The sequence below is a fragment of the Ranitomeya imitator genome, chromosome 1 (assembly GCF_032444005.1).
Source record: "Ranitomeya imitator isolate aRanImi1 chromosome 1, aRanImi1.pri, whole genome shotgun sequence".
Classification (NCBI taxonomy): domain Eukaryota; kingdom Metazoa; phylum Chordata; class Amphibia; order Anura; family Dendrobatidae; genus Ranitomeya; species Ranitomeya imitator.
Window position 1 is genome coordinate 725,946,430 of NC_091282.1, and position 18,029 is coordinate 725,964,458.

General features: G+C 41.2%; 1 protein-coding gene across 1 annotated transcript in view; it reads left to right on the top strand.

Moving 5' to 3' along the window:
• Positions 1-18,029, top strand: part of LTK (leukocyte receptor tyrosine kinase) — a 347,686-nt gene that overhangs the window by 282,366 nt on the left and 47,291 nt on the right. The window contains exons 13-20 of the mRNA XM_069732538.1: positions 560-710; positions 3,008-3,139; positions 3,953-4,109; positions 5,862-6,044; positions 6,615-6,713; positions 7,086-7,235; positions 8,101-8,211; positions 14,000-14,186. Coding sequence (XP_069588639.1) covers positions 560-710; positions 3,008-3,139; positions 3,953-4,109; positions 5,862-6,044; positions 6,615-6,713; positions 7,086-7,235; positions 8,101-8,211; positions 14,000-14,186 — 1,170 coding nt within the window. The remainder of the gene's footprint in view (positions 1-559; positions 711-3,007; positions 3,140-3,952; positions 4,110-5,861; positions 6,045-6,614; positions 6,714-7,085; positions 7,236-8,100; positions 8,212-13,999; positions 14,187-18,029) is intronic.

Sequence of the window (18,029 nt, forward strand, 5' to 3'; positions counted from 1 at the left end):
CCTTCACAGACAAAGCTGGACAAGACAAAACATGAAAATGCACAGAACTATAAGGTCCAGAGCAGATGGACAGCAAAAACAAAGCCAGGATTTATCTTTGTAGAAAAGCACAGCAAACAGGGGAGACCAGAAGGGAAGTGAATCCTCCAAACACAATGGACAACTGGCACTGACTAAAGGATCAAGCAGGACTAAATAGCTGAGTCCAAATTGAACACACCTGATGAATGCTGCGATCCACAGACAGCAGCACTACCACTCATAACCACCGGAGGGAGCCCAAGAGCAGAATTCACAACAGTCATGCCCCAATGCACTTCCAGCCTCATTTGCATATTGATTTAAAAAGTTGATTTCTCTGTGGTAGAGCGATCTGCAGAAATCAAGATAGGCATTGATGTATTTCAATAAACTACATGGACATGCATTCGTTTTTTTTTTGGTGGAGGGGGTGTGATGGCAGTAAGTAAAAGAAAATGATGCAACGGTTTTTACTTAATTGGAAATTATTTGTAGCTCAGTGTAGTTGCAATCTCAATGGTTACACTCTTATTTTCAGGATATCTGCATACGGTGCAGCAGGAGGGAAGGGAGCCAAGAACCACAACAAACGTTCTCACGGAATCTTCATGTCTGGAGTTTTCCACCTGCAGAAAGACGAGCTGCTCTATATCCTGGTGGGCCAACAAGGAGAAGATGCATGCCCAGGGGTGAATATTACCTTACAAGGGGGTAATAGGTTAAAATAGCCGGCAGCCTGAAGGAACCGATAGAACAGAGGTTTTCCATATTTAATATTAGACCTACCATTCAGTATTAAGACTTGTCTGGCATGAATGGTAAAATGAAAGGTTAAATGAAAAAACATCATCCATCAATTTCCACCATGGAAAATTCAGTAAATGAGCAATTCACAGTGGAAAAAAAAAAGAAAAACTAAATTCGCTTTGCATTTTATGATGCAAATGACTGAAATTATGGTTGTGGAGGCAGATAATATATCTGGAATTAGGCATGTGTCAAGTTTCAGGAGCAAATTGGTCTTCAATCCTGCTGTATTCGATTCAGTAAATCTTCCGAAAAACATCTAATTACCCATTTTTGGGAGATCCATTTATATGTGAAGTGTTATGTATGATACTGCATTTGGCTCAGTGGCTAGCATCGTCGTCTTGCAGAATTATGGGGTCTTGGGTTCCAATCTGATCTAGGATAATATCTCTATGAGGTTTGTATTTTGGTTTTCTTCATCTTTATTTGTCCTTCATGTGCGCGTCAGTGTAAAGGAAAGGATTGTGAGCCGTAAGTGGGGCTTGTACAATCTCCGTACAATGCTGCGTTATATAGTGGTGCTATATACAGTACAGACCAAAGGTTTGGACACACCTTCTCATTTAAAGATTTTTCTGTATTTTCATGACTATGAAAATTGTACATTCACACTGAAGGCATCAAAACTATGAATTAACACATGTGTAATTATATACTTAACAAAAAAGTGTGAAACAACTGAAATTATGTCTTATATTCTAGGTTCTTCAAAGTAGCCACCTTTTGCTTTGATGACTGCTTTGCACACTCTTGGCATTCTCTTGATGAGCTTCAAGAGGAAGTCACCTGGAATGGTTTTCACTTCACAGGTGTGCCCTGTCAGGTTTAATAAGTGGGATTTCTTGCCTTATAAATGGGGTTGGGACCATCAGTTGAGTTGTGCAGAAGTCTAGTGGATACACAGCTGATAGTCCTACTGAATAGACTGTTAGAATTTGTATTATGGCAAGAAAAAAGCAGATAAGAAAAATGAGTGGCCATCATTACTTTAAGAAATGGGTGTCAGTCAGTCTGAAAAATTGGAAAAACTTTGAAAGTGTCCCCAAGTGCAATGGCAAAAACCATCAAGCGCTACAAAGAAACTGGCTCACATGAGGACCGCCCCAGGAAAGGAACACCAAGAGTCACCTCTGCTTCTGAGGATAAGTTTATCTGAGTCACCAGCCTCAGAAATCGCAGGTTAACAGCAGCTCAGATTAGAGACCAGGTCAATGCCACACAGAGTTCTAGCAGACACATCTCTACAACAACTGCTAAGAGGAGACTTTGTGCAGCAGGCCTTCATGGTAAAATAGCTGCCAGGAAAGCACTGCTAAGGACAGGCAACAAGCAGAAGAGACTTGTTTGGGCTAAAGAACACAAGGAATGGACATTAGACCAGTGGAAATCTGTGCTTTGGTCTGATGAGTCTAAATTTGAGATCTTTGGTTCCAACCACCGTTTCTTTGTGCGAGGCAGAAAAGGTGAACGGATGGACTCTACATGCCTGGTTCCCACCGTGAAGCATGGAGGAGGTGTGATGGTGTGCTTTGCTGGTGACACTGTTGGGGATTTATTCAAAATTGAAGGCATACTGAACCAACATGGCTACCACAGCATCTTGCAGCGGCATTCTATTTCATCCGGTTTGTGTTTAGTTGGACCATCATTTATTTTTCAACAGGACAATGACCCCAAACACACCTCCAGGCTATGTAAGGGCTATTTGACCAAGAAGGAGAGTGATGGGGTGCTACACCAGATGACCTGGCCTCCACAGTCACCAGACCTGAACCTAATCGAGATGATTTGGGGTGAGCTGGACCGCAGAGTGAAGGCAAAAGGGCCAACAAGTGCAAAGCATCTCTGGGAACTCCTTCAAGATTGTTGGAAGACCATTCCCGGTGACTACCTCTTGAAGCTGATTAAGAGAATGCCAAGAGTGTGCAAAGCAGTCATCAAAGCAAAAGGTGGCTACTTTGAAGAACCTAGAATATAAGACATATTTTCAGTTGTTTCACACTTTTTTGTTAACTCCACATGTGTTAATTCATAGTTTTGATGCCTTCAGTCTGAATGTACAATTTTCATAGTCATGAAAATCTAGAAAAATCTTTAAATGGGAAGGTGTGTCCAAACTTTTGGTCTGTACTGTAGGTGGCAGGTAAAGTAATGCTAATCACCTTCAATGTCATAGAAAAATAACAAGACCCAAGAAATCTGCGTGGGAGAGTCGGCCATCATTGAGGATGAATACAGAGAAAAAGAATCGCTTTCAGACTGGGCTGGAGGAGGAGGCGGCGGTGGGGGAGCTACTTACATATTTAAGGTGCAAGGTCCAATTCATCAATATATACACACACAAGTTTGAAAGGGGTTGTCCAGACATGACTTATTGATTGGCTGGGACTCGCACCGATTGGCAAAATGGGGAACTTTTATCACCGCTAGAATGGAGCAACAATGCACATGCCCGACCGCCGCTTTATTTATTCTCTATGTGGCTGCCGGAAAAAATTGAGTACTGAACTCTGCAACCCTGTAGGAAATGAATGGAGCGGAGAAGAGGTCAGACATACGCACTGACGCTTCATTCTAACAGGGATAAAAGTTTCTCATTTTGACTTGTCGGTGCAGAGATCAGATTATCACCACTAGTGATGAGTGAAAGTGCTGGGATAAGGTGTGTTATGAGCATGCTCCTGTGCTAACCGAGTGACTTTGGCGTGCTCGAATGCTATGTTCGAGTCCCCGTGTTTGCATGTCTCGCGGTTGCTTGACAGCTGCAACACATGCAGGGATTGCGTAACAAACAGACTATCCCTGCAAGTCTTCTGTCTGTCAAACAGCCGTGAGACATGCAGCTTCGGGGGCTCGAACATTGTATAAGAGCATGCCAAAGATACTTTATTAGAACCCAAGCATGCTCAGATAACACCTCATCCCAGCACAATCACTCATCACTACTAACAACTTGTTTTTACCAGCCAACCCCTTTAATGTGTAGCTATACAGCTGTTGTAACACCAAACATTTTTGATGGAAGACTCATGAGTATGTGCATGGTGGCCGTTTGAGGAGTTCTCTTGTAAGATATGTTATTGAATTTGCTCCATTTATGTTTTTTTTTTTTCCGTTAAAGGAAGTAAATGGGGTGTTTATACCATTACTGGTCGGTGCAGGCGGAGGGGGAAAAGCTTACTTAGAAGATCCAGAGGATTCATCAGACTTTGAACAACTGGAGACATTTGAAACAAACATGACAGTCCTTGGGCTAAATGGAAAAAGTGGAGCAGCAGGTACTGGAAAACTGTGATCAATTACAAAACAGTGTGTTAGTACCTTTATTATATTAATAAAAGACCACATATTCACATTTGATGCCTCGTTTGGGCTGAATTACCTAATCAATTTATTCTTTTAACTGACATCTAAAATTCTGTACTGATTAAAGAGAAGCCATAACCAGAAAATGACCGATTGTTTACATCAGATTTTTGTGTTAATTGATTTTTTTTTCTTATTTTTGTCAATATTTTTTTCCACATCAGAATCTTTAGTAAAAAATAATAAATACAATTCTTGCAATTTTCATACTGGCCACTGGGGCTTTTTTTAGACTCTAACTTCTTGTTGTTTCAGGAAACAACACATGTACATTACCCCATGATCAGATCCTCACACATATTGTAAGGAAGCATCTAATGAGCGTGTTCAAAGGTCATTGTGAAGGAAGGGGGGAGCAAAGTGAACTGTGATATCACCTTTTTTGATTGATGGAACCCCTGTTATCAGTTGTGTATAGAGGTATTAACAGTTATTGTATTTCTGCCTCTGCTGAAAAGGAGCCTGCTGAAAACTCTTCCTGAAAGAACAGAAAATATGAGCCTAAAGAAGGCTTAAAGTGGCCAGCGTGAAAATTGCAAGATTACAAATTTTCTCAGCCCCCCTGGTGACTACTGACAGCCGCCAAATTATCTTTCAGTTCTCTCCATATAGAGGATTTTAAGCTCTGTATCAGAAAAAAACTAAACTATTTCCACCAAAGGTTCATATTAGAATATTAATCAATAAATAATTTTGGATCTAAAACCATCTCAATGTTAAAAGCTGAAGATTCACTTTAAATCTTCACAATGACGAAAAGCCACTCTTCCATTGAGATTAATTTTTGTGTTCACACATTTATATTATCTTTTGCGTAGTTGTAGACATTCAGCTCATAAATATTGGAAGTGACAAGCGCTTAATATAAACTGTAAATTTTCGCCAGATGTTATACAGAGTGCGTTTAATTTAATATACGTACATCTGGGTTAGACCATGTTTCTGTTCCACTGCATGGAAAGAGCATGGTACACAATAAATATTGTTAAAGAGCATCTGACTGCTGGTTTAGTCCCCTCAAACTACACATCTCCATGTGCTAATTATACTGATAACAGAGAAAATCAGATTTTTAAGGACTCATTTGCCATATGCTAATGAGAAGTTGTCCAACTTTGGGGACTTTTTTTACTTAAATGCATGTACTGGGGGCTAAAATTATTTTTTGCTATTTGGTTCCATTAAAACATTTGCACCATTTGGCTTTACCAGACCTTTTGTTTCCTGTGTACTCAACTTTGCCATGGTCTATGGTCATTAATCAGCTAAAGAAAGATAGAAGAGTTACAAACTATCCCATTTGAGCTCATTGACAGATTCTCAGTTAACCCATTCAGCAGCCAATGGAAGTCTTCTGGCCTCTGGTGTGGAACTCCTCCTCTTTATTCTTGATTGACATCTCTAAGGATATCTGGCATCATACAATGTCATATCTACGTCCAGGGACTTTTTTTAGTTTCATAGCTTTTAAAGTTGAAGTTAGACCTTAGTCCGTTGGGTTCAACCAAGCGCTACCCTAACATATTAATCTGTTACATAATATTTTTCTATATTTTCATTCTGCACATAGATGCAGAATGTCATTTTGCATTTTCAGACAGAGCTACATCATTCTGCATTGTTGATGATTTATACAAATGTTCCATCATTTCCCCTGATTACAGGTGGTGGAGGCGGCTGGAATGACATTACTCATCTCCCGCGGGCTGGGAAATCTCTTCTTGAAGGGGCAGAAGGGGGGCAATCATGCTATCAGGCACGAGCTAGCCTTCAGTGGGACACTTTTGGAGGTTTCGGTGGCGGAGGAGGACCATGTAGCTCTGGAGGAGGAGGAGGAGGGTACCAAGGTAATAACATATAATTAAGTGTGTTTATATATTGTTCTGTAGAGGGTTATTCCCAAAAATAGAAAGTTACGCTCTATGTACTTGAAAAGGGATAATTTGCTGATTGCTGAGGACACCAGTGATCTCTAGAATTGGGGGAAGCAGAGCTCCATCTGGAATGAAACACAGGTGCACAGGCTTGACCTCTGCCCCATTCATTGTCTATGGGACTGCTGGAAATAGCTCATGACGGTCCCATAGACAATGAATGGAGTGGAGTCTGAGCCTGCGCACCTCTGCTTCATTTAAGATGGTGAGTTCTCCTTCAATGGAAGTCTTCATACAGAAGCTGGACAGACATCTGTCTGAGAAGGTTTATTGAATCTTGCATTGAGCAGGAGATTGGACACGATGTCCCTGGAGGTCCCTTCCAACTCTACCATTCTATTATTCTAAGATGGAGATCTGCAGATCCCAGCAATCAGGCCCCCATAGATAAGCAAGTTTTCCTATATCCTAAAGATAGAGGAAAAAGAACTATTTGAGGAATAACCCAACATACCTGAAACGTATTGTGCATCTGATTTCCAGGAGGAAACACTTCCCAGCTGGATGATATTTCTGCCGACGGCCAGGATGGCGTTTCCTTTAGAAATCCATCTGGAGAGATGTTTCTGCAGCCCTTAGCTGGTGAGCTCACACAAACAGAAATCAGTAATAATTCATCAAAACTCGTGACTTTGAGTGTCTGGCCCCATGATGTGGATTTTCTTAGATAATTGTGAGTGACAGGGAATAGATGCTATAATCAGGATGTCAGCATTTCTAGGCGGCTATAACTCCATCTCTGGGGGTGGAAATAGTGTCAATAATTAATAGAGCTGCCTGCTACCGGGGTGCTGTATCTAAAAGACACTACCGGCCTTACAGAATGGGGACGGTCATGCTACCGACACCCTACAGTGGGACACGTATGTAGGAATGGGGGTGCCCATAGTGTTTCACTTCTTGGGAAGCAGAAAAATACCTGTCTAATAAACTCTTCTCTTTTCATTCATACAGCAATGGAGAATGGCGGCGAAGTGAATATCGAGCTGTACTTAAACTGCAGTCATTGCAAATCTGGAAACTGTAAGAAAGACAGCAAGCGGAGAGTTATGTGTCTCTGTGAGCAAGGCACCATGCTGGGAAGTGATAATGTCACGTGTATAGGTACAAGATGTATATCTAGAACCATAATATCTTATCAAGAAAATGACCTTTTAAGTCTAAAGGCTTACATATTAGTCAAAAGTCATTTGAACTTTCTGATATCGGCCAACAGTCTAATATGAATAGGGCCTCTCCTATGCCAGATGATGTTGCGGGAGAGAACGATCTGACTTGTTGAATTTCAGGGGCTGTACTTTTGCTCTCCTTGAATATAAACCACTGTCAGAGGAGTTAGTCAGCTGCTTTCCTATAGAGAGCACAAGAGTGCTCCCCTGCGTTGGGGAAAACTGTCAACCAAATGATCGATGGCCAACTGCTTTCTAATGTGTATGGAGGCCGCTTACTCTCCTCTTACAGATGATGTCAGAAGAGAGGTAAGAGGCCTGCTGAATTTCAGCAGCTGAACCTTTGATTCTCCTTGAAGATAAGCCACTGTAAGAGGAGTCTATCAGCTGCTTTCTTATAGAGAGCAGAAGAGCGCTCGGCCATGTGTGGTGGGAAACTGTCAGCTGAATGATCGATGGCCAACTGCTTTCTAATGTGTATGGAGGCCTCCTGACTCTCCTCTTACAGATGGTGTCAGGAGAGAGAAAGATGCGGCTGGTTGAATTTCAGCAGCTGAACCTTTTGTTATTTGTGGGGCAACTGCTTTCTCATCGAGAGCAAAAGCGGGCTCGGCGGTGTATGGTGGGATCACTGTGTAGGAGAACGTATAGTTCAGGGTATTTAAACGTTCTTTCCATCAATGCTCAGTTTGCAGTTTATCTAAAAATGTATTAAAACCATGTTATGAAAGACTGTATACAAACTAATAAAATAGATCCTATAATGAAGATTAAAGGTAATTATTGTTTAATTTTTTCAGAACCCAAAGGACCCATTCCAGAGCAACAGCTATCGCTTCCACTCATTCTGGCAGTTCTGATTGCCACAGTGATTCTCGGGGTGATCTTTGCCTGTGGAAGCCTATCATTTGGTATGTCTTTAGTTAAACATGGACAGTTTGATTTCTGGGGTTAATAATTAGCTATTCATTTTTAAGAAATTTGACTATATAACAGAAACCATGGAAAGTCTACTTCTAAAGCAGATAGATGAAGCTGCAACCCATAATGAGGTCCTGGTTATGGGGGACTTTAACTACCCGGATATTAACTGGGAAACAGAAACCTGTGAAACCCATAAAGGCAACAGGTTTCTGCTAATAACCAAGAAAAATTATCTTTCACAATTGGTGCAGAATCCAACCAGAGGAGCAGCACTTTTAGACCTAATACTATCTAATAGACCTGACAGAATAACAAATCTGCAGGTGGTCGGGCATCTAGGAAATAGCGACCACAATATTGTGCAGTTTCACCTGTCTTTCACTAGGGAAACTTGTCAGGGAGTCACAAAAACACTGAACTTTAGGAAGGCAAAGTTTGACCAGCTTAGAGATGCCCTTAATCTGGTAGACTGGGACAATATCCTCAGAAATAAGAATACAGATAATAAATGGGAAATGTTTAAGAACATCCTAAATAGGCAGTGTAAGCGGTTTATACCTTGTGGGAATAAAAGGACTAGAAATAGGAAAAACCCAATGTGGCTAAACAAAGAAGTAAGACAGGCAATTAACAGTAAAAAGAAAGCATTTGCACTACTAAAGCAGGATGGCACCATTGAAGCTCTAAAAAACTATAGGGAGAAAAATACTTTATCTAAAAAACTAATTAAAGCTGCCAAAAAGGAAACAGAGAAGCACATTGCTGAGGAGAGTAAAACTAATCCCAAACTGTTCTTCAACTATATCAATAGTAAAAGAATAAAAACTGAAAATGTAGGCCCCTTAAAAAATAGTGAGGAAAGAATGGTTGTAGATGACGAGGAAAAAGCTAACATATTAAACACCTTCTTCTCCACGGTATTCACGGTGGAAAATGAAATGCTAGGTGAAATCCCAAGAAACAATGAAAACCCTATATTAAGGGTCACCAATCTAACCCAAGAAGAGGTGCGAAACCGGCTAAATAAGATTAAAATAGATAAATCTCCGGGTCCGGATGGCATACACCCACGAGTACTAAGAGAACTAAGTAATGTAATAGATAAACCATTATTTCTTATTTTTAGGGACTCTATAGCGACAGGGTCTGTTCCGCAGGACTGGCGCATAGCAAATGTGGTGCCAATATTCAAAAAGGGCTCTAAAAGTGAACCTGGAAATTATAGGCCAGTAAGTCTAACCTCTATTGTTGGTAAAATATTTGAAGGGTTTCTGAGGGATGTTATTCTGGATTATCTCAATGAGAATAACTGTTTAACTCCATATCAGCATGAGTTTATGAGAAATCGCTCCTGTCAAACCAATCTAATCAGTTTTTTTGAAGAGGTAAGCTATAGGCTGGACCACGGTGAGTCATTGGACGTGGTATATCTCGATTTTTCCAAAGCGTTTGATACCGTGCCGCACAAGAGGTTGGTCCACAAAATGAGAATGCTTGGTCTGGGGGAAAATGTGTGTAAATGGGTTAGTAACTGGCTTAGTGATAGAAAGCAGAGGGTGGTTATAAATGGTATAGTCTCTAACTGGGTCGCTGTGACCAGTGGGGTACCGCAGGGGTCAGTATTGGGACCTGTTCTCTTCAACATATTCATTAATGATCTGGTAGAAGGTTTACACAGTAAAATATCGATATTTGCAGATGATACAAAACTATGTAAAGCAGTTAATACAAGAGAAGATAGTATTCTGCTACAGATGGATCTGGATAAGTTGGAAACTTGGGCTGAAAGGTGGCAGATGAGGTTTAACAATGATAAATGTAAGGTTATACACATGGGAAGAAGGAATCAATATCACCATTACACACTGAATGGGAAACCACTGGGTAAATCTGACAGGGAGAAGGACTTGGGGATCCTAGTTAATGATAAACTTACCTGGAGCAGCCAGTGCCAGGCAGCAGCTGCCAAGGCAAACAGGATCATGGGGTGCATTAAAAGAGGTCTGGATACACATGATGAGAGCATTATACTGCCTCTGTACAAATCCCTAGTTAGACCGCACATGGAGTACTGTGTCCAGTTCTGGGCACCGGTGCTCAGGAAGGATATAATGGAACTAGAGAGAGTACAAAGGAGGGCAACAAAATTAATAAAGGGGATGGGAGAACTACAATACCCAGATTAGCGAAATTAGGATTATTTAGTCTAGAAAAAAGACGACTGAGGGGTGATCTAATAACCATGTATAAGTATATAAGGGGACATACAAATATCTCGCTGAGGATCTGTTTATACCAAGGAAGGTGACGGGCACAAGGGGGCATTCTTTGCATCTGGAGGAGAGAAGGTTTTTCCACCAACATAGAAGAGGATTCTTTACTGTTAGGGTAGTGAGAATCTGGAATTGCTTGCCTGAGGAGGTGGTGATGGCGAACTCAGTCGAGGGGTTCAAGAGAGGCCTGGATGTCTTCCTGGAGCAGAACAATATTGTATCATACAATTATTAGGTTCTGTAGAAGGACGTAGATCTGGGGATTTATTATGATGGAATATAGGCTGAACTGGATGGACAAATGTCTTTTTTCGGCCTTACTAACTATGTTACTATGTTACTATGACTGTTGATGTTTCCTAAAAAGAGTTAAAACGGATCTGTAGGCAGATTTTACCAATCAAACTGCATACATTATTAAATTGATCTCTTAGACCTGTTGAGGCTGGTCTGCTTACTTTAAAAATCCATGAACGAATGGCTGTATGAATCCTTCTGCAAAGTTTTCTGCTTAACATCAAAGTGAGCTTTTTAATGCTTGTTCTAAGAGTTCTTTCAAAAAGGATGATGCAATCAATTTTTATTTCAAAGCAAGTACACCAGCCTCATTGGGTCAAAGATCTGTTTAACCCCATCCTGATAAGGACTTACATGTATGTCAGATGCTGGTTGCAGGCTCAGAAGCTGAGCCTGAATTGTAACTGGCAGTTGCCAACTGTGTTATCGAGCAGGCATCTGCCACTAACAGCAGAGACCGGAGCTAACTCCAGTCGCTGGTGTTTAGCCCCTTAAATGCCGGTCAGTCCCTGAAAATGGCATCTAGGCCAGAGAACAAATTTTTTGGTGCAGATAAGTTGTGACCGGGGGCTTGCTGAAGGCCATGATTTTACTCGTGAGAGGCTCAGCCAAAGCCTTGACATCATGGAAGACTGTGATTATAGCTATATATTAAAATACATATTTATTACAGTATATAGAATAAGAGATCACATGATCGCACTTTCAAGTTCCCTAACGGGATTGAAAAAGTAAAAAAAAAAATGTAGATTCAGCCCTCTTTTCCTCCTTTAAAAAAAAAGACATTAAAAAATAAACATATTTGCTATTAACATATCCATGAAAGTCACTCATTCAAAATATAAAATTATTTAACTTGTATGGTACATGCTGCAAAGCAAAAAAAAAATCTAAATGCAATAAAGACAGATTTCCAAATATTACTGAGACAGATGACAGTTGGTGCTTATAACGTTCTATGCAGAAGTGTAATTGTCGTTTCAGGAGAACTTGCAGCAGAAGGTCTGTGTCGGCTTCTATCCATAGAGTTTTAAAAGCACCATCTGCCATCTCCTATCTCAGTAATGGGGAAAGTCTGTATTCGGTGAATACAGATTTTACCCGTGAACTGAGAGTGAAAGATCAGTCCAGGAGGAGGAAGAAGCAGATTTCTCTAAGATATATTACAACATTTCTTTCTTTCACGCTATTGATTTATGAAGTAAAAATTAAAATGACGGTTACTCTTTAAGCATTTCCTCTAGTTCTTATACCAGAGAGAAGTTGCTTTAGAGTTGATGAATGTGATGACAAATGTAGGAATTGGAAGTGTACTAATATATCATTAGTGAGTGGTAAGAGGTTAGATGAATGGTGCTTGTTATGATAGATCTGTGCTACCTGTCACAGGCTCCCCCATACACGGACATATAGCTGTATACACCCTGGTGATATTGACAGTGAGCTCATTGATTGCTTTCTCTATTCCCCACTGATTGTTCCTGACATTTAGTCTGTAAGTTTCATCATATGGATCCCAGACCATTTCCTTTATTCATTATTGAATTGAAATGTAGCTTCGGTGGCACAAGAGATCCATCCCTCTAGGTGAAAATCAATTCAACATCAATACTAAAAATTAGGGACGATGTCCACGTAAATAGGAGCATTTCAGGATCACATAGAAACTTCAGTGTCTTATATGACATTCGCCCAAGAGGTCAACAAACCCGTCTGTATCATTTATACTTAATGGGGGTGTCCAGGCTTAGGGTAGAAGTCTGCAGTCACTTTTTATGTGACTGCAGACTCGTGAATCCTCACAGTGTGCACTGTCAAGGTTTTCCAATGCCAGGAACAGGCAGTCATGTGGCTGTAAGTATATGATTTGCATACTTCCCACCACATTCCGACTAGACGTGTCTGGCCTCACTCAATTCATTTGTATTGAGAGAGGCTGCGCACGGCTAGTTGGCATCTGACCACATGTATATAAATCGCATACTTGCCATCACTGGCACGCCTGCTACTGGAACTGAAAAATTCTGAAAGCACTCACATTGCGCGCTGTCAGGATTCACAAATCTGCAGTCACATAGTGACTGCAGACTTGAACCCCCGAGCCTGGACAACCCCTTTAGACTATATAGACATAAGCAAACCGATTCGCAGGACCCTGGTTCAGCAGCCATGCCGGTAGTCCACCCCGCTGGATAGGAGCTCTGCGAACTTCCCCCCCTATGCTGGAATTGTCTTCTCCTCTTCAAAGCTGGTATCAAAGCTGTCTGCTCGCTTTTTTAAAATAAACAAACCCTTGAACTGCCCCATCGACAAAAAAAATGAAAATGTTATAGATCTCAGAAAATACAGAAACAAACAATTTTTTGTATTCTTTTCAATTTTTCTAATTTTGTTTCACAAATTAAAAAAAAAAAATGAAAAGTTTGGTATCGCTGTCATCATACTGACCTGGAGAATCATATTAACAGGTAATTTTTTACAGCACCATAAACAATTTAAAAACAAAATCCAAAAAAATCAATTGTGGAACTGCAGATTATTTTGCGTAATCTCACCGCATTTGGAATTGTTTTCTCGTTTTCCAATACATTATATGGTAAAATGAATGGTGATGTCATTCAAATACTACAAATCATCCCCCCCCCCAAAAAAAAAAAAAATCAAAAACAAAAAAAAGCCTTCCAATGGCTATGTGGACAGAAAAAATTAAAAAGCTATAGCCCTTGGAAGTGTAAAAAAAAAGCAAAGTCAGAAAAATGGAAAACCGCCTGTTGAGGTTTTTTTTCCCCATAAACAGTAACACCAATCTGCAGAATAGATGATAAATGTGGATCATTCAGGGTGGTCTGAAAGTAACACTAATGTTCCTTTTACTTCTATGGGGCCTGACGGAGGAAACTCCATTCCCAAAGGGGACTTTGCCTCCCTCCCATTCTCAGGATTGGTGAGGGTCCCGGCAGTAGAAGTAGCATACAGATGACAAACGTCCTGGGTATATTTTATCCTCCTATTGTCGAGATCTGGAATGTGGATGTTCTTTACAACAAAGGGAACCTCGTCTGAGTCATCAGTACATGAAAAATTCTTGATCAAACATTTCTACCGTAATACTTTTACATAATATCTTGTATGCCATATTGAATTGTTATTTACATGGACTGTTGCTCTGTCTTAATTTGGTATTTTCCCCGTTTTCTCATATCAGTTTACCACCGTAAGAAAAAGCAGCTGGAGGGTGCTCGGGTGAGATTACAGAGCACAGAGTACAAGCTAAGCAAGATCCGCAGTTCCATCATCATGACAGACTACAACCCCAACTATTGCTTTGCTGGGAAAGGAGCCGGCTTAAGCGAACTGAAGGAAGTTCCTAGGAAAAATATCACCTTGCTCAGGTACTACAGTACTGCAACCATTCATCAACAAGAAAACAACAGCTTAACAACTCTACAAATCAACAACTGTGCGTTAGGCCTGTTTCACGCGTCAGTGTCTCCAGTAAGTGTAGTGACAGTTTTCTCACGTACCGGAGACACTGACACACGTAGACACATTCAAATGAATGGGTCAATGCACATGTTAGCTTGTTTTGACGGACCGTGTGACACCATTTTGGAAAGTAGACCCCCTAAGGAACTTATTTAGATGTGTGGTGCGCACTTTGACCCACCAAGTGCTTCACATAAGTTTATAATGCAGAGCCATAAAAATAAAAAATCATTTTTTCACAAAAATGATCTTTTCGCCCCCAATTTTTTATTTTCCCAAGGGTAAGATAAGAAATTGGACCCCAAAAAAATTGTTGTGCAATTTGTCTTGAGTACGTTGATACCCGATATGTGGGGGTAAACCACTGTTTGGGCGCATGGCAGAGCTCGGAAGGGAAGGAGCGCCATTTGACTTTTCAATGCAAAATTGACTGGAATTGAGATGGGACACCATGTCGCATTTGGAGAGCCCCTGATGTGCCTAAACATTGAAACCCCCCACAAGTGACACCATTTTGGAAAGTAGACCCCCCAAGGAACTTATCTAGATGTGTTGTGAGAACTTTGAACCCCCAAGTGTCTCACTACAGTTCACCATGTTTTTAACTGGTTTTACATTTTTTTATGTGTCTTTGGTATAATAAAGTTTACATTTTTCTTCGGCATATAGCAGGTGTGCACATATTTATGCATTGGTCTTTTTCCTGTCTTGTCACTACAGTTTATAATGCGGAGCCGTGACAATAAAAAATCATTTTTTTCCACAAAAATGGTTTTTAGCCCCCCAAATTTTTATTTTCCCAAGGGTAACAAGAGAAATTGGACCCCAAAAGTTGTTGTCTAATTTGTCCTGAGTTCGCTGATACCCCATATGTGGGGGGGAACCACCGTTTGGGCGCATGGCAGAGCTCGGTAGGGAAGGAGTGCCTTTTGGAATGCAGACTTAGATGGATTGGTGTACAGGCGTCACGTTGCATTTGCAGAGCCCCTGATGTACCCAAACAGTAGAAACCCCCCACAAGTGACCCCATATTGGAAACTAGACCCCCAAAGGAACTTATCTAGATGTTTTGTGAGAACTTTGAACCCCCAAGTGTTTCACTACAGTTTATAACGCAGAGCCATGAAAATAAAAAAAAAACATTTCCCACAAAAATGGTTTTTTAGCCCTTCAAATTTTTATTTTCCCAAGGCTAGCAAGAGAAATTGGACCCCAAAAGTTGGTTTTTGTTGTTGTCCAATTTGTCCTGAGTACGCTGATACCCCATATATTAGGGTCAACCCCTGTTTGGGCGCACAGGAGACCTCGGAAGGGAAGGAGCACTGTTTTACTTTTTCAATGCAGAATTGGCTGGAATTGAGATCGGATGCCATATCGCGTTTGGAGAGGCCTTGATGTTCCTAAACAGTGGAAGCCCCCAATTCTAACTGAAACCCTAACCCAAACACACCCCTATCCCTAATCCCAACTCTACCCATAACCCTAACCACACCCCTAACCCGAACATGCCCCTAACCCTAATCCCAACCATAACCCTAACCACACCCCTAATCCTGACACACCCCTAACCCTAATCCCAACCGTAAATGTAATCCAAACCCTAATCCTAACTTTAGCTAGCCCCTAACCCTAACTTTAGCGCCAACCCTAACTGTAGCCCTAACCCCAACTCTAGCCCCAACCCTAGAGCCAACCCTAACCCTAGCCCTAACCCTAGCCCCTACCCTAACCCTAGCCCTAACCCTAACCCTAGCCCCATTCCTAACCCCAACCCTAACCCTAGCAACAACCCTAACCCTAATGGGAAATTGGAAATAAATACATGTTTTTTACTTTATTATTTTTCCCTAACTAAGGGGGTGAAGAAGGGGGGTTTGATTTACTTTTATACTTTTAGCAGGTTTTTTAGCGGATTTTTGTGACTGGCAGCCGTCACACACTAAAAGACGCTTTTTATTGCAAAAAATAGTTTTTGCGTCTCCACATTTTGAGCTATAATTTTTACATATTTTGGTCCACAGAGTCATGTGAGGTCTTGGTTTTTGCGGGACGAGTTGACGTTTCTATTGGTACCATTTTCCGGCATGTGACATTTTTACATTTTTTGATCGCTTTTTATTCCGATTCTTGTGAGGCAGAATGACCAAAAACCAGCTAATCATGAATTTTTTTTTTTTTTTTTTTGGGGGGGGGTTAATACTGTTCCACGTTTGGTAAAATTGATAAAGCAGTTTCATTCTTCGGGTCAGTACGATTACAGCGATACCTCATTTATATAATGTTTTTATGTTTTGGCGCTTTTATACGATAAAAACTATTTTATAGAAAAAATAATTATTTTGCATCGCTTTATTCTGAGGACTATAACTTTTTTATTTTTTCGCTTATGATGCTGTATGGCGGGTCGTTTTTTGTGGGACAAGATGACGTACCATGGTTATTTATATCAGTCTTTTTGATCGCGTGTTATTCCACTTTTTGTTTGGCGGTATGATAATAAAGCGCGTTTTTTGCCTCTTTTTTTTCTTGTTACGGTGATCACTGAAGGGGTTAACTAGTGGGACAGTTTTATAGGTCGGGTCATTATGGACGCGGAGATACTAAATATGTGTACTTTTATTATTTTGGGGGGGGGGTTAGATAAAGAAATGTATTTATGGTAACAATATATTTTTTTCCTTTATTGGAGTTGTTTTTTTTTTTACATGTGTGAATATTTTTTCAATTACTTTATAACATTGCCCCCGGGGGGCAATCATGTTATAGGGTCAGATCGCTGATCTGACACTTTGCAGAGCACTGTGTCAGATCAGCAATCTGACAGGCACTGCAGGGACGCTTGCAAGCGCTTGCTCTGAGCAGGCGCTTGCAAGCCACCTCCCTGCAGGACCTGGAAGGCCCCCTGTGGCCATTTTGGATCCGGGCCTGCAGGGAGGAGGAGGTAGGAGACCCTCGGAGCAACGCGATCACATCGCGTTGCTCCGAGGGTCTCAGGGATGCACGCAGGGAGCCCCCTCCCTGCGCGATGCTTCCCAATATCGCCGGAACACTGCAATCATCTTTGATCGCAGTGTGCCAGGGGTTAATGTGCCAGGAGCGGTCCGTGACTGTTCCTGGCACATAGTGCCGGATGTCAGCTGCGATAGTCCGCTGACACCCAGCCACGATCGGCCGTGCTCCCCCCATGAGAGCGGCCGATCGCATATGACGTACTATCCCGTCACTGGGAATTAAGTCCCAGGTCACCTTGATGGGATAGTACATCATATGGGATTAAGGGGTTAGAACACCACACAGTCAGAATAAAGTCTTTTAATGAAATCAGACACAACAAAGTTTCCCATTTTTATTAGTCTGCTACTCCAAGCGATGCCCTCGATCTCCTGTAAAACATGTCAAAATAAAAAAACAACAATATACCCATACCTGTACAGCGTACAGTCAGTCCCATGCAGTAATCCATATCTGGGGAACGTACAGTTTACAACCGGGAGTGGTGCTAATGTGACCGCTCCCGGCTGTAAACTACTGAAGAATGAATGAGACGCTGCGCGCGCAGGCTCAGTAACTAGCGATGATGTCACAGAGTCTGTGCTCACTGCTTCTCATTTATTCCCCAGTTTACAGTCGGGGGCGGTCGCATTAGCACCACTCCCGGTTGTAAACTGTACATTCCCCAGACATGGATTACGCCGTGGGACTGACTGTACTCCAGACAGGTATGGGTATATTATTTTTTTTTTTTATTT